At 40.4% G+C, this 19,114-nt stretch overlaps 1 protein-coding gene across 2 annotated transcripts in view; it reads right to left on the bottom strand.

Annotated features, from left to right (window-relative positions):
• Window positions 1–12,160, bottom strand: part of PKN2 (protein kinase N2) — a 56,844-nt gene extending 44,684 nt beyond the window's left edge. The window contains exon 1 of one of the 2 annotated variants that reach the window (XM_075156216.1): window positions 11,853–12,160. In XM_075156216.1, the coding sequence (XP_075012317.1) occupies window positions 11,853–11,900 (48 nt within the window). In that variant the 5' untranslated portion in view covers window positions 11,901–12,160. The remainder of the gene's footprint in view (window positions 1–11,852) is intronic. The other variant, XM_075156217.1, reaches the window with a different exon arrangement.
• Window positions 12,161–19,114: the final 6,954 nt, after the last annotated feature.

Here is a 19,114-nt window from a genome sequence, read left to right as displayed (position 1 = left end):
GAATAAATTCTGAATATGGATGCCTGTAGTTAACTTTTACAAATCTGTTTAGTTGAAGTCCTGTATAAACCTTAAACTGACAGTAAATTAATTCAAGTAAATGCAGGTGGGAAGGCAGACAAATGTTAAAGAAATGAAATGTTACTTTTGAGTCCATAAAACAGCATTGTCTATTATAGAAAAGAAAGAGTTACAAAAATGGGAGAGCACTTGCAGAAGTTGCATCTCCCTTGCCTTTCTCTCACACCCAAGGTCATCTGGTTCAAGAATCAAATTGGAGTTAAAGAAACCAATTCCCACGTGCACAGCAGCTGCTGCCCTGACTGTGTCACTGAGTTACTCCCATCAAAAAGAAACACTTCAAAAAAGAACAGTTTAATATTAGTGCTGGCTGCTAATCTGAAAAATAGAAGATGATACTGAATACTATTCTACAGCAGACTGATGTTCTTTTTCTTCCTGCACTCAAGAAACTTCTAAGGATCTTTTTTTTTTTTATAAAATGTTAGAATTGGTTTAATTAAAGCTTGAGAATGCATTCACTCACTCTCTTGTACAGAATCCTAATACAGGTGAACACCAATTTCTAAAGCATTTAAGTTAACAACCATAAATTGTTTCTGCATTTTGCAGTATGTTACAACAAAAGGCAGATTCAAGGAAGGAGTTTGCCCCCCAAAACAAAAACTAGCTGCTGCTGCTGAATGCCATGTACTTTGCCATAGATATGAATTTTATTTGAAAAGTGCACATACAAAATGAAAAGGAAAAAAAAAAAGTCAGATTTAGATATTATTTGGTGAAGTGGCTTATGTGATGAGGAATCATACTTGAAACAACTTGAAAAAGATGAATAGTTAAAACTGATTACATTTTTCTCCCAACAAACAAATACTTAATTTGACTCAGACTAACTGGTATGAATAAAGAAGTAGAGAACAACAATTAAACCCACCCCCCCACACCCGAAACAAATAATTTTGTTCTAATGTTAAAGTACTATCTGTTTTAAATTTCAAAATGTCATGTTTCTATCTCTTCAGGAGAAGAGAGACCGAAGACACAAATCCTAGCAACTTGAAGAAAAATCATTAAATAATGGGTTAAGTTTCAAGAACAAAATTTAAATAATCTTCCTGAGGATCTCTAATTATACAGATACTATAATTTGCAAATGATAACTTTTAACATCCAGTCAATCTCAGCCTAAAACACCAGCTTCATATGAGCTTATAAATAAGCAACAAACAAACTCAAATATTGAAGAAAACATGCTTCCATTAAAGGAGATTGCCGAGTCCTAAATGGGCAGCAGTTCAAGAATGCTACACTAGTAGTCAGGCATGTACGATTTACAGTACTTTTACTTTTCTACTGCTGCCACTAAGTTTAGAACATGTCCTACAAAAAGGCCTTGCTGATTTTAAAATGTTCTGTAGATCTGTAGTATGCTTATTTTGGTACTTCTCAATACAAGCCTGTGAAAGCCTGCCTTCAGTCTGACTCTGCCTTCTAGAATCTTTTGCTAGAATCTAATTTACTGTATTCTGTCTCCCCACCCCATTACGCCCATGTAGTTCCCCATGTGCTCTGGACAGCTTGTCAGCAGCATACATCCTTACAACTTCAGAGGTTAATAATGTACTTTTGTCTTTTATTTTTAAGAAAAGCTGACACTTCTTTGTCATCATTTGTCTTATAATTTTAGCCTACACAGTTTGAGAATTAGGGAAGAAATAATCTTGTCGTGTCATATGCAGAACTGTCTATAAAGGGAACATCCTCTTAAAACACATTCCACTTAATTGTTTTGCAAAATCTTCCCGTATAAACAAATACATGAAGTAGAAAAGCAGTGGATGGTTTTATATGTTATGCTTGTAAAAAGCAACAGGCCCCGCAGTCAATTTGCATTCCTCCCAAATTCTCAACAATAGTTTTGGAGGCTTTTGGACTTCTGTTACTTAAAAATCTGAGTGATAAGATAATATCATCACAATGATGAAAGAGCAATTTCAATCTCATGTCTAATAACCTAAGTGATGTAAACAGTGTAAGTCCTAAAATCTATCATAAAATGGGTTATCGTTCCTCTTCCTGCGCAAGAGAAATAAGAAAGGTAGGCAGAATAGAACTAAACAAGTTTTTTCCATTTATCTAAGGACTGGCATAAAGTTTCTTGGCCCCGTTACACAAATAAGCCAGTTTTTAGTAGAGAGCTTTGGGACATCTGGAATCACCAAAAACACTCTTCTTGTTTATTCTAAAGATAAGCCTTCACTCCAATAGCACAAATTAAAAAATAGAGTCCCAGATTTTAATGGCATAGCTGAGTTACGAAGATAACACACCCAGAGTTTGTCAATGTGTACAAGGAGAAGGAGAAAGAATTGATAATTTTGAAAATGAATTCAACACCATGAGAACTTTGAAAACATTTAATCACTTTGTTACCTCAAATTTGTTAATTCTGCACCATACTTTCATGCTTTTTCTCTCCCAAATTTGGCCAGACCTCTGAGGCACAGCATCAATCTTGTTCATAGTAGTTCAAAGTCCTCTAAGTGGTGCTTTAATTGATGCTCATGTGACCATTAAGAGGTATTCTGTCATTGCAAACATTCAACTTGTCATTGTTTGGGGTTTTTTCCTACTAAATATTCAAATGGCTTACAGTTATTGCATTATTCAATAACTGACAAATGTATTCATACCAAAATGTAATACCTCACACTCTTCATGATCTTTATGGACAGTAATTTTATAGTATTATTTGCACGGTTAGTTGCCTTCTCTCCAAAATTCATTCCCATGTTTCAATTGTATACTCACTTTTTCTTGCACTTAAGTTAGAGAAATAACAAAAAGACTCAAGGTTTTTCAAAACTGCTTCTTGCCTTGAGTGCGTAAAAGGTTTAAAAGCAACTTCTGAAAGCTAGCAAATAAAGTGGTGGTCACATCCCCACATTCAGCAGCCTAGCGTACTGCTACAAAACCTTAATACTGTTCTCAACCTTCAACATCAAACTAAATGAAACTACATCTTCCATCCATGCATGATGTCCAAAACAATTCTATTTTCAATGCTTTTTCAGACAAGCAGGTTTTTACTGCCATAAGCAGCATATTGTGAGACCTTCTGCTTGAAGAACGCGAAGCTAGAAAAGAATTGCCATAGTGCATGGACTGTTTGTTATCTGTATATTCATCTGCAGCAGAATTGGACTGTTTTCACAATCCCTAGCTCAAAACCACATACATGAGAGTAACTCTCAGCCTGTAATCTGATAAACATTTTACTGCATAAACCAGCATTGTAGGCAAATAAAAGCACCCTAAAGAAGCAGCAGTCCTATCCTCCCCTAACAGTTTGTTCCTGCCCCAGACCATTTGCTGATATATGCCAATACAAACCTTTATATGGCCACACAGCAAACTGGATTGTGAACCTGATCTGGCTGAAAACTAATTTGGAGGGGGGGAAAAACCTCCAAAACAAAACTAACAACGAAATCTGTTCACCACATAGCTGTTTGTGCAAATGTAAAGCAACACAATATGGCACATACTCGTTTTCAGCAGCAGTACCAGCTCACAAAGTCTGACACTGTCTTTGAACAACAGCCTCAAGTCTGTACGGGCACATGGCGTGGTCAATGAACCAACTAGAACTTTTCCATCCTAAATTTACATCACAGACCTGCCTTGCGTCTTAGTGATCTGCAACAGAAAAACCAAACTGAATATACCTTTTGACAGTTTTCAAAAATACATATGTTAAAGTTCCTAAGTTCATAAGCCAACTATAGCGCCAGTGATATACTAAAGCATATAATTAATATTATTTCCTGTTTAATTAGCCAGTTTGTGTTTGGGACTTTAAGAAAAAAAGAACTTTTTTCTGCTTCTTTTAATCATCAACTCTCAATTTCTCCTCAAAAGTTACATGAAGTTTATATATGAAAAAAGTTTATATACATACTTACAGATTACAGATAGATAGAAAAATAATTTCAGAACAGCTATGCACCACAATTATTTGCAAGTACTATTTCTAAATCAGGTAATTAACAATTACACTTACTATTAGCTCTTACTCCTTTTAATAACCTATTTATTTCAATAGCCTAAGAAATGTGAGTATCCAGAAGGATGTTACATATGTACTTATCAAGTTCACGTACATGTATTTTATTTTTAAATTTCATTAAAAAATCGTACATGATAGTGATCTTTAAGTGCTTTGAGTATTAACTTTTACGAGCTAACAAAAAAGGTATATCAGCCCTTACATTCCAAGAGTTGAGCAATATTCTCTGGGTTTAAGCACAGCACTAATTCAGAAAACTATTATTGTTGTAGTAATCCACGTAAGAAGTTCTCCTTTCTGACCTGATCTGCTTGCAAGTGTTTCTATCACACTAACAGACAGAGCCTCACATTATTCCTGTGATTTATCTCAGAACTTTGATACAATCTATTAGCACCTTGGTATTGCAGACTTAATTATACCTTCTCCTGGCTGTAGATCTGCCGCCTATTGTATTTTGTGACACTCTAATAACAACTGTGGAAAGTTAGTGGAAAGCTGTCCCCCTGGTTCTTCTCAATAGAAATGGCACTGGTTCTGCTACTTTCATTTTCAGGTTAACATGTTCTTGTGTTTAATGGAAACTTAAATAAATCTATCAGCCCTGCTACCATGTTGTGGTATAGCAAATGTTTGAAAAACCTCAACAGAAAAAACAGTTTGCTTCAGCAGCAGACTACCATACATAACACTACAGACTTGAAACAGATATTATAGGCTTTTGATTCAAGCTCTCTGATCTGTACTTCTTTAGAGAAAAGGCAGAAATTCTCTGTCATTTAAAAACCAATACATCTCCAGCGACGAAAATAAGGCTTAAAGAAATCCACAGGAATTGGAGGCAGAAAAAGCTAACTAATTTAGTCATGTCCACATTAAGGTTTCTACCAACATAGCCCAGTTTTCCTGATCTGCATAATGGGCCAGAGCAAACCCTCCCTGGCTCCTGCCACGTATCAACTTTTCTTTATGGCACAAAAAATGAACAGGAAAAATCTGCATATATTAACCTTTCATAGCCCAGCCCAGCCCTTCCCAGTCAATCATTTCTTATTTGGTACCTGATAGCTACCTGTATATCTATAATAAAATAACAAAGGCCTTTAGTATAGATGCAGTTGTCCTAGCAAAATACACTTATCCTAATATTCCTGGTTTTTCCCCGGTTGCCCAGCAGAAGTGACAAACTACACTGATGAGAGCCCAGTTTTGCCATCACGGTGCATCCACTCTAGAAGTGGTCGGTACACCACTGTAGCAGCAAACAGGAACTACAGCCAAAGTGGGCATAATGTTGATACACAGTATAGGAAACTGCATCTATAGCTAATATCAAGAAAAATAAAAGGTGTGGTCTACTCTTAAAAACCAATCAGATCACCACTTCCCATAGCTGGTGGTCCCACAACTGAGCCATAGTAACTGATCACATGAACTCTCTCAACTTACCCTATTTGTGAAGTTAAATGGATTACATTAGCCTGAATAGCTTGATTTCAGTCTCTTCTATTACCCACAGTACAACAGCAGCAGAATTCCCAGCAGAGCTGGTCCATATAGCTGAACATAAGCCTGCAATTGCACTAGTGTCTGCTCATCACAGAACTCAGCCATATCCTCACCAGCTGCCAGAAGTTGCACCGGCAAACCTGATGGATGCCACAAAACTGCGTTAGTTTGACACACAGAATTCCTGAAGGTTCGGGAAAGCACCCAACAAAGGACCATGAGAAAACCCACAGAGCAGAACTTTGCTCCGTAGGATGCATGCCCAGACTGCCATGCAAGTAGTTCAATTCACTGTGAGCTGTCATACAGTAAGTAATCAGTAACTGTAAAATGGCAGTAACAAAGATGGTATAGACTTGTGTCAGTGTGACACAATTACATTGCTGCAGTTCAAATAAACAAACTAATCAGATATAATGTTACTGTAAGGACAGGCCCAAAGCATTTTGTTAACTAATGGCACTATTAGTTTCTGTTTCAATGTAGTACTTCCGAAACGTATTTCAAAGTAACAGAAGTCATGCCTCAGATCTTACAACGTAAATCTAATTTCTTTAAAAATAAAACAACCCCCCCAGGAAACACTAGTGAGGAAGCTATTGCTTGTGCCAGGAATTGCAGACCAAGCATTAATAATTAAAGCTTCAAAGTACCATACAAATGCCTTGCCCACGCTACAGAGCAGTATCTCATGAGATGCTTCAGCTCAGTCCGTTCCTGAACCCATTCACCTACTGGATCCAGGTAGAGAAAACAAAACAAACAAACAAAAAGCCTACCATCAACCAATTTGTACCAGTTGTACAAGTGATTTCTAGAAAAAGCAAAAACAAAAAGCAGACAGACCCTCGCGCTGCATGTAACACACCGTAAGGCTTTGTTACTCCGAATCTAAGTAGAGGCCATTTAATGTCTTAGTCTCTAATTCAGCAAAGCACTGAGACATTGACGAAGAGATTCTTAACCCCATCATTAAGCCCTTAAACCACCGTTTCCCAATGTAAAGGACATGTTTATCTAGTTATTCTACTATGGATTTTAGGTTACATTTTAATGAATGTGAATGACCATTCACAACGTATAAAACTGTTTCTGCAGAGCTATTACACATACTGTAACTAAATATGCTTTTCTACTAGCCATCACTAATAATTTATGTTGAGTTAAAATAACAGATCTGGATCTTGGAAAGACATCTGCTCTGATAAAGAAAATTCAGTCGAATGTATACAAGTCTACATCATATACAAGTTTCTATGTTAACAGGCAGACTAATAGAATTCAGATGGAAAAAAACCCAAACCAAAACAAAACCAAAACCCCCACCCATGCACCTACCTAAAGGTATTTTAAGGACTGTTTATGTTCCACTGAGAACAGGATGTATATTTTACTAACACAAGTTTTGAACAGAGTACTGTTTAAAGAGCAATATATATCCACAAATGGAAAAAACCTGAAGTTCTGCCCTAAATCCACCAGTTCTGGAAGCGTTTGTAGGGATCTGAGAAGTCCCAAGCAGCTGTACACACATTTTCATGTCTAAACTGCAGTAGACTAGTTTCAGGATATTTTCACTTGAATGTGACATTTTCTTTTTCTGAAGAAACAAGAGTAATTCAAAATTATTTGAATTTTGGCCTTGACAGAGGCTAATCTGTCCTAGCTGAACAGTATATGAAGGCAGTCTTACTGCTGAGTGTTCAGCCTAATTACAATGTCTGTTCAAAACAGATTAATTAGGTTACTTGTACCTTTTTAAGGTGTCCTTAGGCACTTGACCACAGCTAATAATAAATACCCAGTACTTTCTATCTCTAAAAAAAACAAGCATCATTACCTCTATTCTAAAGATGAGGAAATTGAGACATGAGTAAGCAAAGTCATCTGCCTAATGTCACCCAGCTGAGAGCAGAGCAGCCAGGAATGAAACGCAGGTCTTCAGAGTCCCGTCTAGTAGTTTAACCCAACAGCGAGGTGCAAGTGCCTAATTTTACATACATAACATAGTTGTGTAATCTAAGACTCAACTGTCCAATTTATATCATGCAGACTAACAAAATACTGAGCATTTTTCAATCATATTAATTTTATGAATATTCTTGTCCCAGATATGAAACGGAAGAATAAAACAAACTAAAAACTATACCGGATGTGCCATCGTGTAAGCATAATTTACATATATTTCAGTTGTGGTACTGTTCATCACTACTTTAAAAAAAAAAGTTACCAATGGCCTTTAAACACAATGCTGTCATGACATTTATGCTTCAAGATCCCCAGGTACAGCAACTTAGGAAATTACATGACTGGGGCTTCCATTAAAACAAAATATCCATTAAAAAATCCCTTTATTCTGACCAATGCAGAAATAAAGACATTTTCGCCAATGTTTTGTAATTTTAGAAATATGTATTATGGCCGAGTTTGAAAAAGTAGAGCCTTTAACACTTCCATTTGATGCAAACGAGGGTCTGTTACATGCTTATTTACTTTAGGGCATAGCCCAAGTTCTCCATCCTGACCAAACAATTTCATTTAAGCAAATAAACCCAAGTAATATACTGTTTTTTTCCAGCATTAAACAGGTATTGTTTTGGAAACACAATTTAGAGTGAACCAAAAATTTTCTTAAAATAAATCCTGTAACATTAACGAGAAAAGTCTAGAGTTTAAAACATTTACATTACTGTCTAGAAAACAAGTGGTAGAGAACACTTAGAAGTGCAAAAGTGCAATCACTTTGCATACACAGTAGCTTCGTTTAAATACTCTAAGTAATAATTTCTGTTACCCCAGCCATATCAACTTACTATGCTGACCTCTATGATCACGGCCAAGAAAGCACACATCTTTGGAAATACACACTACCTCAAAAAAACTTTTCTTTTTTTTTTTATAATGATTTAAAAAAAAAAAAAGACCTTTTTTCATATAAAACGTAGAAGATTTTATTTCACGGATGCCCTATAACAGCATAACAGCCTAGAGCATCATAAGTTAAAGTTTAATTTTATGAGGAAACAGAGTTGCCACTTCCACCAGGAAGCAAAGAGTTAAAGGCTGTGCAATTATCCTGCAAGCAAGCACTGGAGAGGCTAGTTTACCTGCTGGACAAAGTTCTAAAAGGATGCAAGCCCAGAGGAGGACAGCAAAATTTTAGAAAGGAAGACAACATGAGCAACACTGGTTCCTACCCAAGCTCCTTCCCCTTCCTACAAAAGAACCTGTACTGGAGATAAAAGAAGGTAAAAAGGTAAGCTGGCTTTATGTAATCTTCCAATCTTTGGTAATCAGGTAATTTTGCTGGTGAAGCTACTAAACAGAACAAACTAAAAAGAGGACTTCTTTACTGCCAAGTTTATTTCGTACTATGTGTTTGCTAACTACTGAAGAATAAGTGTTGCATTTTTCACCTTGAAGAAACTTATGTGAAAACTTGCTTAGAAGCTAAGATATACTTTCCACATCCTATTAACTGTCTGTAAAATGTTTAAAGTAAGATATACAAGAATGGAGAAAATATTCTGTAGAAAAAGCAGGACAGAAATATCTAGTGGATATTTGCTAGCAGAGATTTTTAAGAAACTGCTCTATCAGATACAGCGTCACTTTTTTAAAATATAAAACTGTCACTGTGAGAGGTGCGATCTAAGGCCTATTTAAGGACCATTTAATTAAAGCCAGTACACTTTGAGACAAATACATGTACCACATCTATGTTTTACCACTTTCTTCTTAGCAGTTTGTTATTTTGCCCTGTTGTTTTTCATATTTTCTCAGAACCCACTTCACATCCTGTTAGTCAGTAGTTGTGAAAGTTTGCCAGGAGAGTTCAATTGATTGAACTGATCATGACTACTGATCCACTTTTATTAACTTCATCCAAGCCTAACAGTTAACTACTTACAGCACGCTGGAGTATGCAGGGCTATCATAACCAAGTGCATGCAGAACATACGATATCAATAGCAATGTGTTATATTGATCACCGACTGATACTCACTTTAGATTCCATGTCAGGATCAAGCTTGGGATTAACACTGGGTTCACCTCGTTTTCAGTAGGTTTTCACGAGTATTAGCAAAACATCTAAACCACACATTATTCATGATCTAGATCAACCCAATTACGTTACACTTTCAACCTTTACTGTAGCCATGCATTCTACAACTTCCTCATCTTTCTGCACAAGATTGCAATATGCAAGTAAAAGCCCATTTTACATATAAGCACTTTTTAAGTTAGAGTTCTTTAGATTGAGGAAGTTTCCTCCTGAAGAAACATGATGAAATGGCGTATCTCACACTTCAGTGTAGTTCCCTTTACTTTGGGAACATGCCACTAAACTAGCTTTTACACATAGGTACATGAAGAGCAATTTGCTCTGAAGAATTCCCAAGAAAAATGATACCGATGTCTTTGCATTCCACTGCTAACATATGCCACTGCAAACAAGACACTACCTTTACAGCGGCTCTTCCTGATATGGAAGTTCCTCTTAAAAATACCCAAAAGTTAGCAGTTTACAAAGCTTAAACCCTACTGGGATTTCCACGTTAACTTCGTAACCTTCCTGTCTTGCCCAAAGAACTGTATTTATCGATACAGAAGTTGCCACATATAATGGAAGAGACAGTGCAACCAAAGGATCTAATCCATCTTCTTTTTTTTTTTTTTAAATTACTATCACTGTCAGTCTCATTTTCCAAGAAAAATAAATAAATAAAACCAACCCTCCCCAACAAAAGTCCCCCCAAACAAAAAACCCCACTTATTTCTGTTTAAATTAATCTGAACCCCACCCTCAGTACTTCTACAGAAATTTTGCTTCCATTTAGCTTACCTGTAACACTACCATAGTTACTTATTCACACAGCTCACCACTTCAAACAGGTTTACCAGCTTATATACCATCGTATCAAGTTTGTATTAACATAGCGATTCTTCCTAGACACTTATGAGCCACTGATTAAAGTTCAGCATTTTAGATGGATTCTTAGCCTTCAGCCATCTCATGTGCTACAATATTAAGTAGACTGCTACATCTCTGTTGTGCCTTCTCTTCCTTTGTTACTCAAGTGAGCAGATCGCTAACATTTAAAATTACAGGAGAATTTAACAACATTCAGGAAATAAAATTTCTCCTTTTTAAAGCATGCCTTTCTAATTTCTATTCAAGCATTAAATTCAATGCTTTCCATTTATGGACTTCTTTCTTTGGCTAATTGTCCAACTAATAAATTCAGAGACACATTCTTTGCCTGGTTAACCATAACAACTTGCATAGATTTAGTGATGTATATTTAAAAAAGAAAAATATATATTAAAAAAAAAAAAAAAGGCAAGCTTTCTTCCGGACAAGGAAGCGGAAGAGCTAGCAGGTTGAGCTGACACTTAAGAGAACAAAAGTGAAGCTCCCGAATTGCATCTAGCCCTGAGCTGACAAGCAGAAAAGTAACAGTTGCACAGGCGACCGAAACTGGTCAAACTACAGGGACGGCAACAACCAACCCTCGAGTTTTCAAGACCTTTTACAGCGTCGGGGGTTGTTTTGTTTTTTTTTTTGTCGTGACAAGAACCCTTGCCGTGTGACAAATAACGCTGGTCGGACCATTTTCTCCTCTTCACAGGCTCCGAGTTCAAGGCCTACATAGAGGAAGCTGCTCCCACTCCTGCGCGGTGCAATGCACCGGGGAAAAGCTCTTCGCTCGACCCTGACGCAGGCGGTGGGGTGGCTGCCGGGAGCCCCTCCGCCCGGGGCCCTGACGAGCGCCCTGCCCGGGGCGGCGGGGGCGAGCGCTACCAGCCACCGCAGCGGCTCCACCGCGCCGGCGAGAGCGGGCAGCCTCCGCGCTGGCGGAGGGCGCTCCCCAGCTGGCGGGGCCGCGGCCCGAGCGGGGGGCGCGGCCCGGGGCAGGCCCTGCCGGAGGGACGCGGCCGCTCGGCGGGGGGAAGGAGGGAGCCGAGAGCAGACAAAAGCGGGTCGCGGCCGGCAGCGGGGTGGGGCCGTGACCGGGCGGCGGCGCCTCCGCTCCCGGGGGAGAGCAGCGGGAAGAGGCCTGGGGTGGGCACGGGCTTCCGCCGCCTCCCCGGCCCGGCCGCGGGGTGGGGTGGGCGCCCCGCGCCGCTCCGAGCGGCGGGCAGGGGGCGGCGGGGCGCGGCGGGGCCGGCGGCGGCTCCATCCTCCCCGCGAGGGAGGGGAGCGGAGCGGGGCTGGGGCGGCGCCCGGGGGGCCGCCGCCGCCGCTTACCTGCAGCTCGGTGAAGAGGATCTCCCTCTCGGCCGCGTTGGACGCCATTGCGCTGGGGTTTGAAGTCCGCACCTGGACGCTGCTGCCGCCGCCGCCGGCGGGGAGGGGAGCGAGGGAGGCGGGTCCGGGGCCGGGACTAAGGGCGCATCGGGGGCGGGGGGAGCGCTCCGTGCTCAGGCAGGCAGGGGGACGCGGGAGGGGCCACCGCCGCCCCCCCTCCTCTCATGGGGGTCGCGCCGGGCGCCGGGGCGCGGTGCGGTGCGGTGCGGTCCCCGCCGGGCCGCGGTGCGCTCCCCCGCCCAGGCGCGGCGCTCAGGCCCTGGCAGCGCTCGGCCGCCGCGGCTGCTGCTCCTGCGGCCGCCGCGGATGTCGCACCATTTGGCTGTCACCCTGTCGCAAAAGCGTCGCTGCTTTGCGGCTCCCGGAGCACGTGACGGTGTGTGTGGGGAGGAAGAGCGGGCTCCCTGAAGGCGGCCGACAGCCCGCCCCCGCCCCCCCGCGGGCAGAGCGGCGCGAGGCGCGGAGCGTGGGCTGGGCGGGAGGGCGCGCGCGCGCGCGCCTCAGTCCCCTCGGCCCCCTCGGCCCCCTCAGTCCCCTCGGCCCCCTCGGCCCCCTCGCCCTTCTCGCCGCCTTCCTCCCGCGTCGCCGCGCTCCCCTGGCGGCGCTTCCCCCTTCTGTAAAGCGCCAGCGCCGGGAGTTCTGTCGTTTCCCCCTGTGGTGGCGGGGGAGGGGGGCGTGTGGCACATCCCTGTGTTAGGGATTGCTGGGGCTCGGCTCCGCCAGGCCTAGGAGACGGGTAAAGCCCTCTGGCCGTTTTTAGCAAAAGCAGCTAGCTCAGGAAGGAGAGGTCATGCTTGTCTCAAGCGCCCGGAGAGAGGGCAGCCACCTGCCGCCCGGGGGACCTGGAGCAGTGGCCCAGGAGGTTGTGGTGAGTGGGGGCTGCTAATGCCGTTCTTATTAGTTTAAAGCGCTAAACATATGTACTTGGGGTGCTTGGTGAGTTTTGGGGGGGGTTGGCACTGTTCAGTTAGTCTGCGGAGAAATAAGCTTCTGAGAGCTTCAAAGTCAGCTTGAGTGTCTGGGAGGAAATGGTTTCTCTTCCCTCTTGGCAGCATGTGACACTAGCATTTATTCTCAGTTTTCTGCCTGTGTCGGTTGGGTTTTTTTCACCTGTCCATAAACACGTATGTTCTGTTGGCTAGCCTATACACATGTGCATTCTCATTCCACCTTAATGTTGGGTGTTACATTAGGCTAATTGAACTCATGCAAAACGCTGTGTGGAAGCAATTAAAACTGTTTTTTTAATCTATGCAGTTCATGTCAAACTCATATAAGCTGAGGCATTTTTGATAGATTCATCTTCATGCAAGCATCAGCATTTGTTCTGTTTGTGCTAGTGCATCTCTGTGTAGCTACAGGCCAATAGTAATCTGTTTGCTCTAGAACTGCAAGTTAAATTTTAGAGGGTTTAGAGTTTGTGGTGGTTGGTTTTGGGTGTTTTTTGGTGGGGTTTTTTTTTTTTTTGAGGAAAAAGGGAATGGGAGAAGTAAGCATTTAAATTACCACTACTATTCCTAGCAAATCTGAAACATTTTAAGTGTTCTTACACTTCCACTGTTGAGCAGCAAACAAACCAGACCATCTGAAGTACTGTCTATCATGAAGTACAGAAGTAGTTTATGAACATAGACACACAGTTAATTTCACATAAAAGAAATATTAAGGTAGTTCTACAGTAACAATGCACATCTTTGCAGAAATTAGACTTTTTCACTGACTTATGCCTAAGTAACTGTGTTGATACAGTTCATAATCTTGCACATACAGAAATCTACATATAGACTTAGTCCACTTGAAGCCAATGGCTTAATTTCTGTTCTGTATGGCCAGATAATTACAGGCTGTGAGGAAAAGGGGAAAGTAGAGAGGAGGAAAACTTTACCTGTCAGTTGTCTGACAGTCACTATTTTACAAAGAGTATTGAAAGCTCATAAATCTGGGTTAACAGAGTTTTAATGCAAGATTTTAATTACTGTTCACTGCTGCATTGGTACATGACAGCAACCAGTGAGGAAAACATATCTTAGATATCACAAAGGAGTACGCAACATCTGAGGCTAAATTGTAAATTGTGTTAAATTGTATCAGGAACTGGCTTAGCACTTGGATAAATTTTTTGAAGCATACACCTTCTGTGGTGAATGTAAATTCCTCAAATGCGGTTTGGGTTCTTGAGTGATTTTTTTTTACCTACTGTGCAACTTTAAACTACCTGAAGAATGCTAACTTGGGAGGTCATGTAGGTCATTTTTCTGAGTCTGGGCATCAGGTAAACATCTTTATGTGACCGAGAGCCACAAGGTACATAGCTCATACCTTAGACAGTTATAAAGAAGGAGAATTTCAGCAATCATTCATATGACTCAATTGTGAAAAAGGCTATGGGGGGGAATCCTAGTTATTCTTCACCAGACTTCCTGGCTCAATTTTTTCCATAGCCAAAGTTTCATATTATCCAGTAAAATTTGTGCTAGCACAGCTTTGCTGTCAGTTGTATGAAGTAGTCTTAGTTTAGCGGTCACATGTCAAAAGGCATGAATTGGCTTTACTTGTGGAGCATCGTGCAGTTTTCGGCACGTTGCAGAAGAAGGTGGGGGTGGAGGGGGCAAAGACAGACATTTACACAATAATTTCTCATTTTGAGCATGATAGAATGATGCCAAACTGTATTTAAAATTCATTTTAACTGGTTTTGAGAACAGATGTTTAAGGATATATAGAAGTAATCAGAAATGACTGGATTACTGTAACTTAGTGATGTTGTATACTTGTCAGCGTGTATGTGGTCCATTACTGCAGCTCGTCTACTAGCCTGCTCCCATTGCAAAGCAGGAGGAGATGTGGTCAGAGGAAAACACAGATTGCGCCCCATAGAAAATTTGTAGATATATGAGTGGGTGTCAACAAAGTTAGTGAAGCTTTGAGATTCTGTCTAAAGCAGGCAGCTGACTTCAATTCATGCTTAACCTAGCCTGCGTATTGAGTGTAGCCTAAAACATATTGTTATCCCATCAAGACAGGGCCCCTGTAATCTTTTTTGTATTCCCGATGTTATTTATACAACTTGGAAGGACAAAGATTCTTTGATAGAAATGTATTGATACAGGAATCAAAAGAAGAACTGCTTTGAAAAAACATCGTTAGCTTAGCTAAATCTCTGATACTTAAATCATTCTTCCTCCAGAGTCTGGAGAACACAAGGCAGTGCTGGACAACTGTAACTCTACGTTTAAGTACTGTGACAGTGAATTACTGAGCAAGAGAGAACATTCCAAGTGAGTCCCAAAATAGAAGGCAGTTAAGCACGTAAGTCCAAGAATTTAGCATTATATGGAATCCTGAGTTCAGCCCCCACCTCAAAATGTCTGAATGCTATTTCTTCAGCCATTATTCTGTTAGCTCATTCCCTACACTCAATTAACATGCTAGAAAAGCACACTGAATGAAAGGGATGTCAGTACCATTAGCTAATGCCTTTAATTATTTCTTTTCTTCAAGTTGTATTAAAGTCTTTGTCCCAAAGAACTGGAAAGGTAAATAGTTGAGACTTCCAGTATTCCAGGTAGTGCAAAGCGCACCTTGTGAACCCTTGAGCATAGTACAGAACTCTTTAGAAAAATATCCGGGATACTGTAAGCAAAATTTAGGGTATTTTTTCGAATGGGTCCAACTAGTCCTATATATCATCTAAGGAAGAGCTTGCCTTCATTTGGTGATGCATATAGAAATGAGGATTGAGGACATGTGAAAAACACCAGATAGGTGTTAATTATTGTATTATTATACTTACTACCAGCAGGGCTCTACCAGGAAAAAATAAGTTTTTATTTAAGCTTCTGGTTAATCTTGCTTGTTTAAATTAGTAATGTATTCTAGAGGGACAACAATGTAGAGACATGCTTGGGTATGGGCTAGATGAAACTCTTGGGAAGGAAGAAATTGGATACCATTCTACATGCACTGTGTTAGTAGGTGACTGGGGGCAGAGCAATACTAGGCCAGCCCACCACCTTTTTAGGCACAGAACAAGACGTAGGAATTATTGACATTTTTGGGGGGAGAGGGGTAAAGATTATTTAATTTTGCAAGTAATATTGATACCTGTTAAATTAAATCCTTCTCTTTCTCTCTCTCTCATAAAGTGAGAATGCTAAAATTCACTGTTCAAGTCTACTTTAGGTTAGCATTTTCTTTAAGTTCTTTCGCTTAGGCATAAAGACAAGTATGTAAAAGAAATGTAGTCCCAACATTAGTTTAAAAAAAAAAAAAACACACACAACACAACAGATTTTTAATAATGTAACCATTTGTTCTCCCTGACTTCTAGACATAGCAGTGTTACTCTTGTATTCCTGTAGTTGTCCTTCTAGATTGGATCCTCTGAAAACCTTAGGAAACTCTGGAGCTATGAGGCACAGGAAAAATGAGATGGGAGAATGTATACATCTTTGCCTTTTTGTCTGTTTATTTCAGCCTGGAGATGTGAAAAAAATAGTATATTAATGAAGAATAGTACTTTTCATCTTCCAGTTTTGCTTCTCAAATCATTGTGCAAATAGGAGTAAGCTTTGCTTTAAAGAGCTTCCAATAATAAGTCTTGCTGTAGATTTAGAAAGAAATGTGTCTAGATCAGGTTAAAATTTGAGATAAAAAAGAAATTAATTTAATAATCTTTCTTAGACCAGCAACTTGCTGGTGCTTGTTAAAGAAAATGCTGAATAGTAGGAAAAAAAAAAATCAAAGGTGTGGATAATTTTAATGTGTTTAGCTTGAGAATTTTGTTTCATTTCTTGAAAACTCACTTCTTCCATAGTATTTCTTAGAAGTTAATTACCCACCTTTCAGTCAGATTTCTTAAAGGGAATTCCAGGTAAGAAAAGGCTCCTGAGAGAGAGCATGAGAGCTCTCTGAGGCTCTTACTGATGTACCACTGACAGTGAAGAGGACAAGGTGATGACATGTCATAAGCAGAAAACTAAAATGACTATGTAAGTTTATTTAGCTCTTGTGGTGCCTGCAAATTTTGCATATTCTTAAACTATTCCTTTGTTACTCTTTTAATTACACAACTAATCTTACAATTTTTGAGTGGATTACTGTGATGTAATCGTAACCCTGCTAGCAATTGTGTATGCTTTCTAGTAAAAATTTGTCTGCTGTGTTTACATACTGTTACCCAGGGCTAGGTGTAGGCATATTATCTCCCAGCCAAGTAGGCAGGTGCTATGAGGAGTGGAGTGCACCAAACCTTATCTTACTATCTGTTTTATTAGTTCTGGACCCTGGGAAGATTTGCAGTCAGTGAGAAAAGAGTGCTCCATGTGAAGGAGGTTCATTCCTGTTATTGCCTCCTGTTCTTCTTTTCCCTCCTTCTTTTACAAGGGAAAATGTGCCTTGTGCCAGTTAATGTCAGTGGAACTCTGTGGAGAGGAAGCGCCCTACCTGTGCGGAACCAGCTGTGGGATCAGACCTCATTTCTTTAAAGGAGATCAACTTGGATTATTTGAAGTAATAACAAAATGCTTTATGTCTTTACATTAAGGCTATCATCCTACAAGTAGATCAACATGATGGATCTTTACACCTGTGCTAAGTCCCAGTGATTCTGATTAAACTTGATTATAGGATCAAGCTTAACATGCTCGGTGTTTTTTCTGCAATGAGTTCTGCACAGATGGACTGTTGTGCTTTCATTGAATCTACTGAAGTGAATAGGGCCTGGTGCAGCATTGGTAACATCAAGGCCTTATTTTCTAAGAATGTAGGTAAGAGATCAGTACAAATAAGGTAACTATGCCTTTGGATAGTTCCTGGTCTCATTGCTTTATTTCTGTCAATTGGAAGCACATTAATTCAAATGGTGGCTGATCTAAAGTACCTTAGTTCATCACAAAAACAAGGCAAGATGCATTCAACAATGATTCAAAATATGTTATCCTGATATGAAGATGACTGACTTTCTGAAGAAATGTAGGTGGCTGTGACCTAAAGTTGCTATGAATAGACATTAGAAAATTGGGGCTTTGGAGATAATTGAAGCATTTTTTCACATGCAGCTTTAGAGTGTGCAACTTTTCATGATTCTAGGAAAACCAAATTCCTCCAAAAGGCTTTGCAAATACAAAACAAACAAACAAAGAGTTTGAGAGTCACAACATAGCTGCGGTTCCAGTCTGCATTTGGAGGAAAGGGAAATGTATTGCAAAGAATGAGTCAGACATGGGTATCCCCAGAGAAATCTTTGCTAAGTAGGAGATCTGTGCTTGAAAGCTGCTTCAGGGACATCTCTGTTGTGTGCTTCTAAGGTGGGATTTGACCTGCCTTTGGAAAGTCTGTTGCTGCCAGCAATACCAGACTGCAGATTTGCTAGCAGCTCCCAGCAGGGTGTGCAAAAGGCAGAAGGTTGTGTCCATTCTCGTCTGCATCATGGTACTGACAGGTTGGTCTCACCCTGTGTTGTGGAAGTTGATGTGTGTGACTCGTGAACTTTTGGTTGTCCTCAACCAATTTTAATTTGCTGTTTTGAAATCTACAGCAGAGACTGACAGAAACAAGAACCAAGTCCTTTGCCTGAAAACATGTACCGCTGCAGTGCCATGTCTGGTGATGTAGTCTCCATACATCAAAGTTTTCTTTAGCTTTGATATGTTTGCGGACATTATAAACAATATGCCAAATGATCCTGAAACAGACTTCATCAGACACTCAGTCTTAGATGATAATGATTTTTGGTCATGATTAACTTGATGGCTGTTTTTTCTCTCCATGTCTTTATCTCCTGTCAGAGACAGTAGCCTGCATATGTAACTCTGTCAGGGATTGAAGTCCTAAGTAGTTATTAACTTGTACTTAGTATGCAATGTCTCTGAATTAAAAGGGCAGATCTATCTTCATCTAATGAACACTTAAAACAAGAGAGTTACCAGGCAGGTTTATAGCTAGCTCTAATTGCATTCTCCTTACTCTGCTGGGACTGACATCCCCAGGAAAGAAGAGAGCTTAAGAACTGTCAGAGAAAATGGCAATTGGATCAAACAATATCAAGAGAAAGACATTCCAAAAATGTTAGTGCTGGTACCAAATATGTTACTGCTTCCCCTTCTCTCTTCCTTCTCTTCACTCCCTATCTTCTCCCACCCCCAATTCTTTTATTCTCATGCTATGGCAAAAAAACTTACTCTCATGTAATTTAGTGCAGC

Source organism: Calonectris borealis, chromosome 8 (genome assembly GCF_964195595.1).
Source record: "Calonectris borealis chromosome 8, bCalBor7.hap1.2, whole genome shotgun sequence".
NCBI lineage: Eukaryota > Metazoa > Chordata > Aves > Procellariiformes > Procellariidae > Calonectris > Calonectris borealis.
Note: the sequence above shows the minus strand (reverse complement) of the source record. Positions and strands in the feature narration are given on the sequence as shown.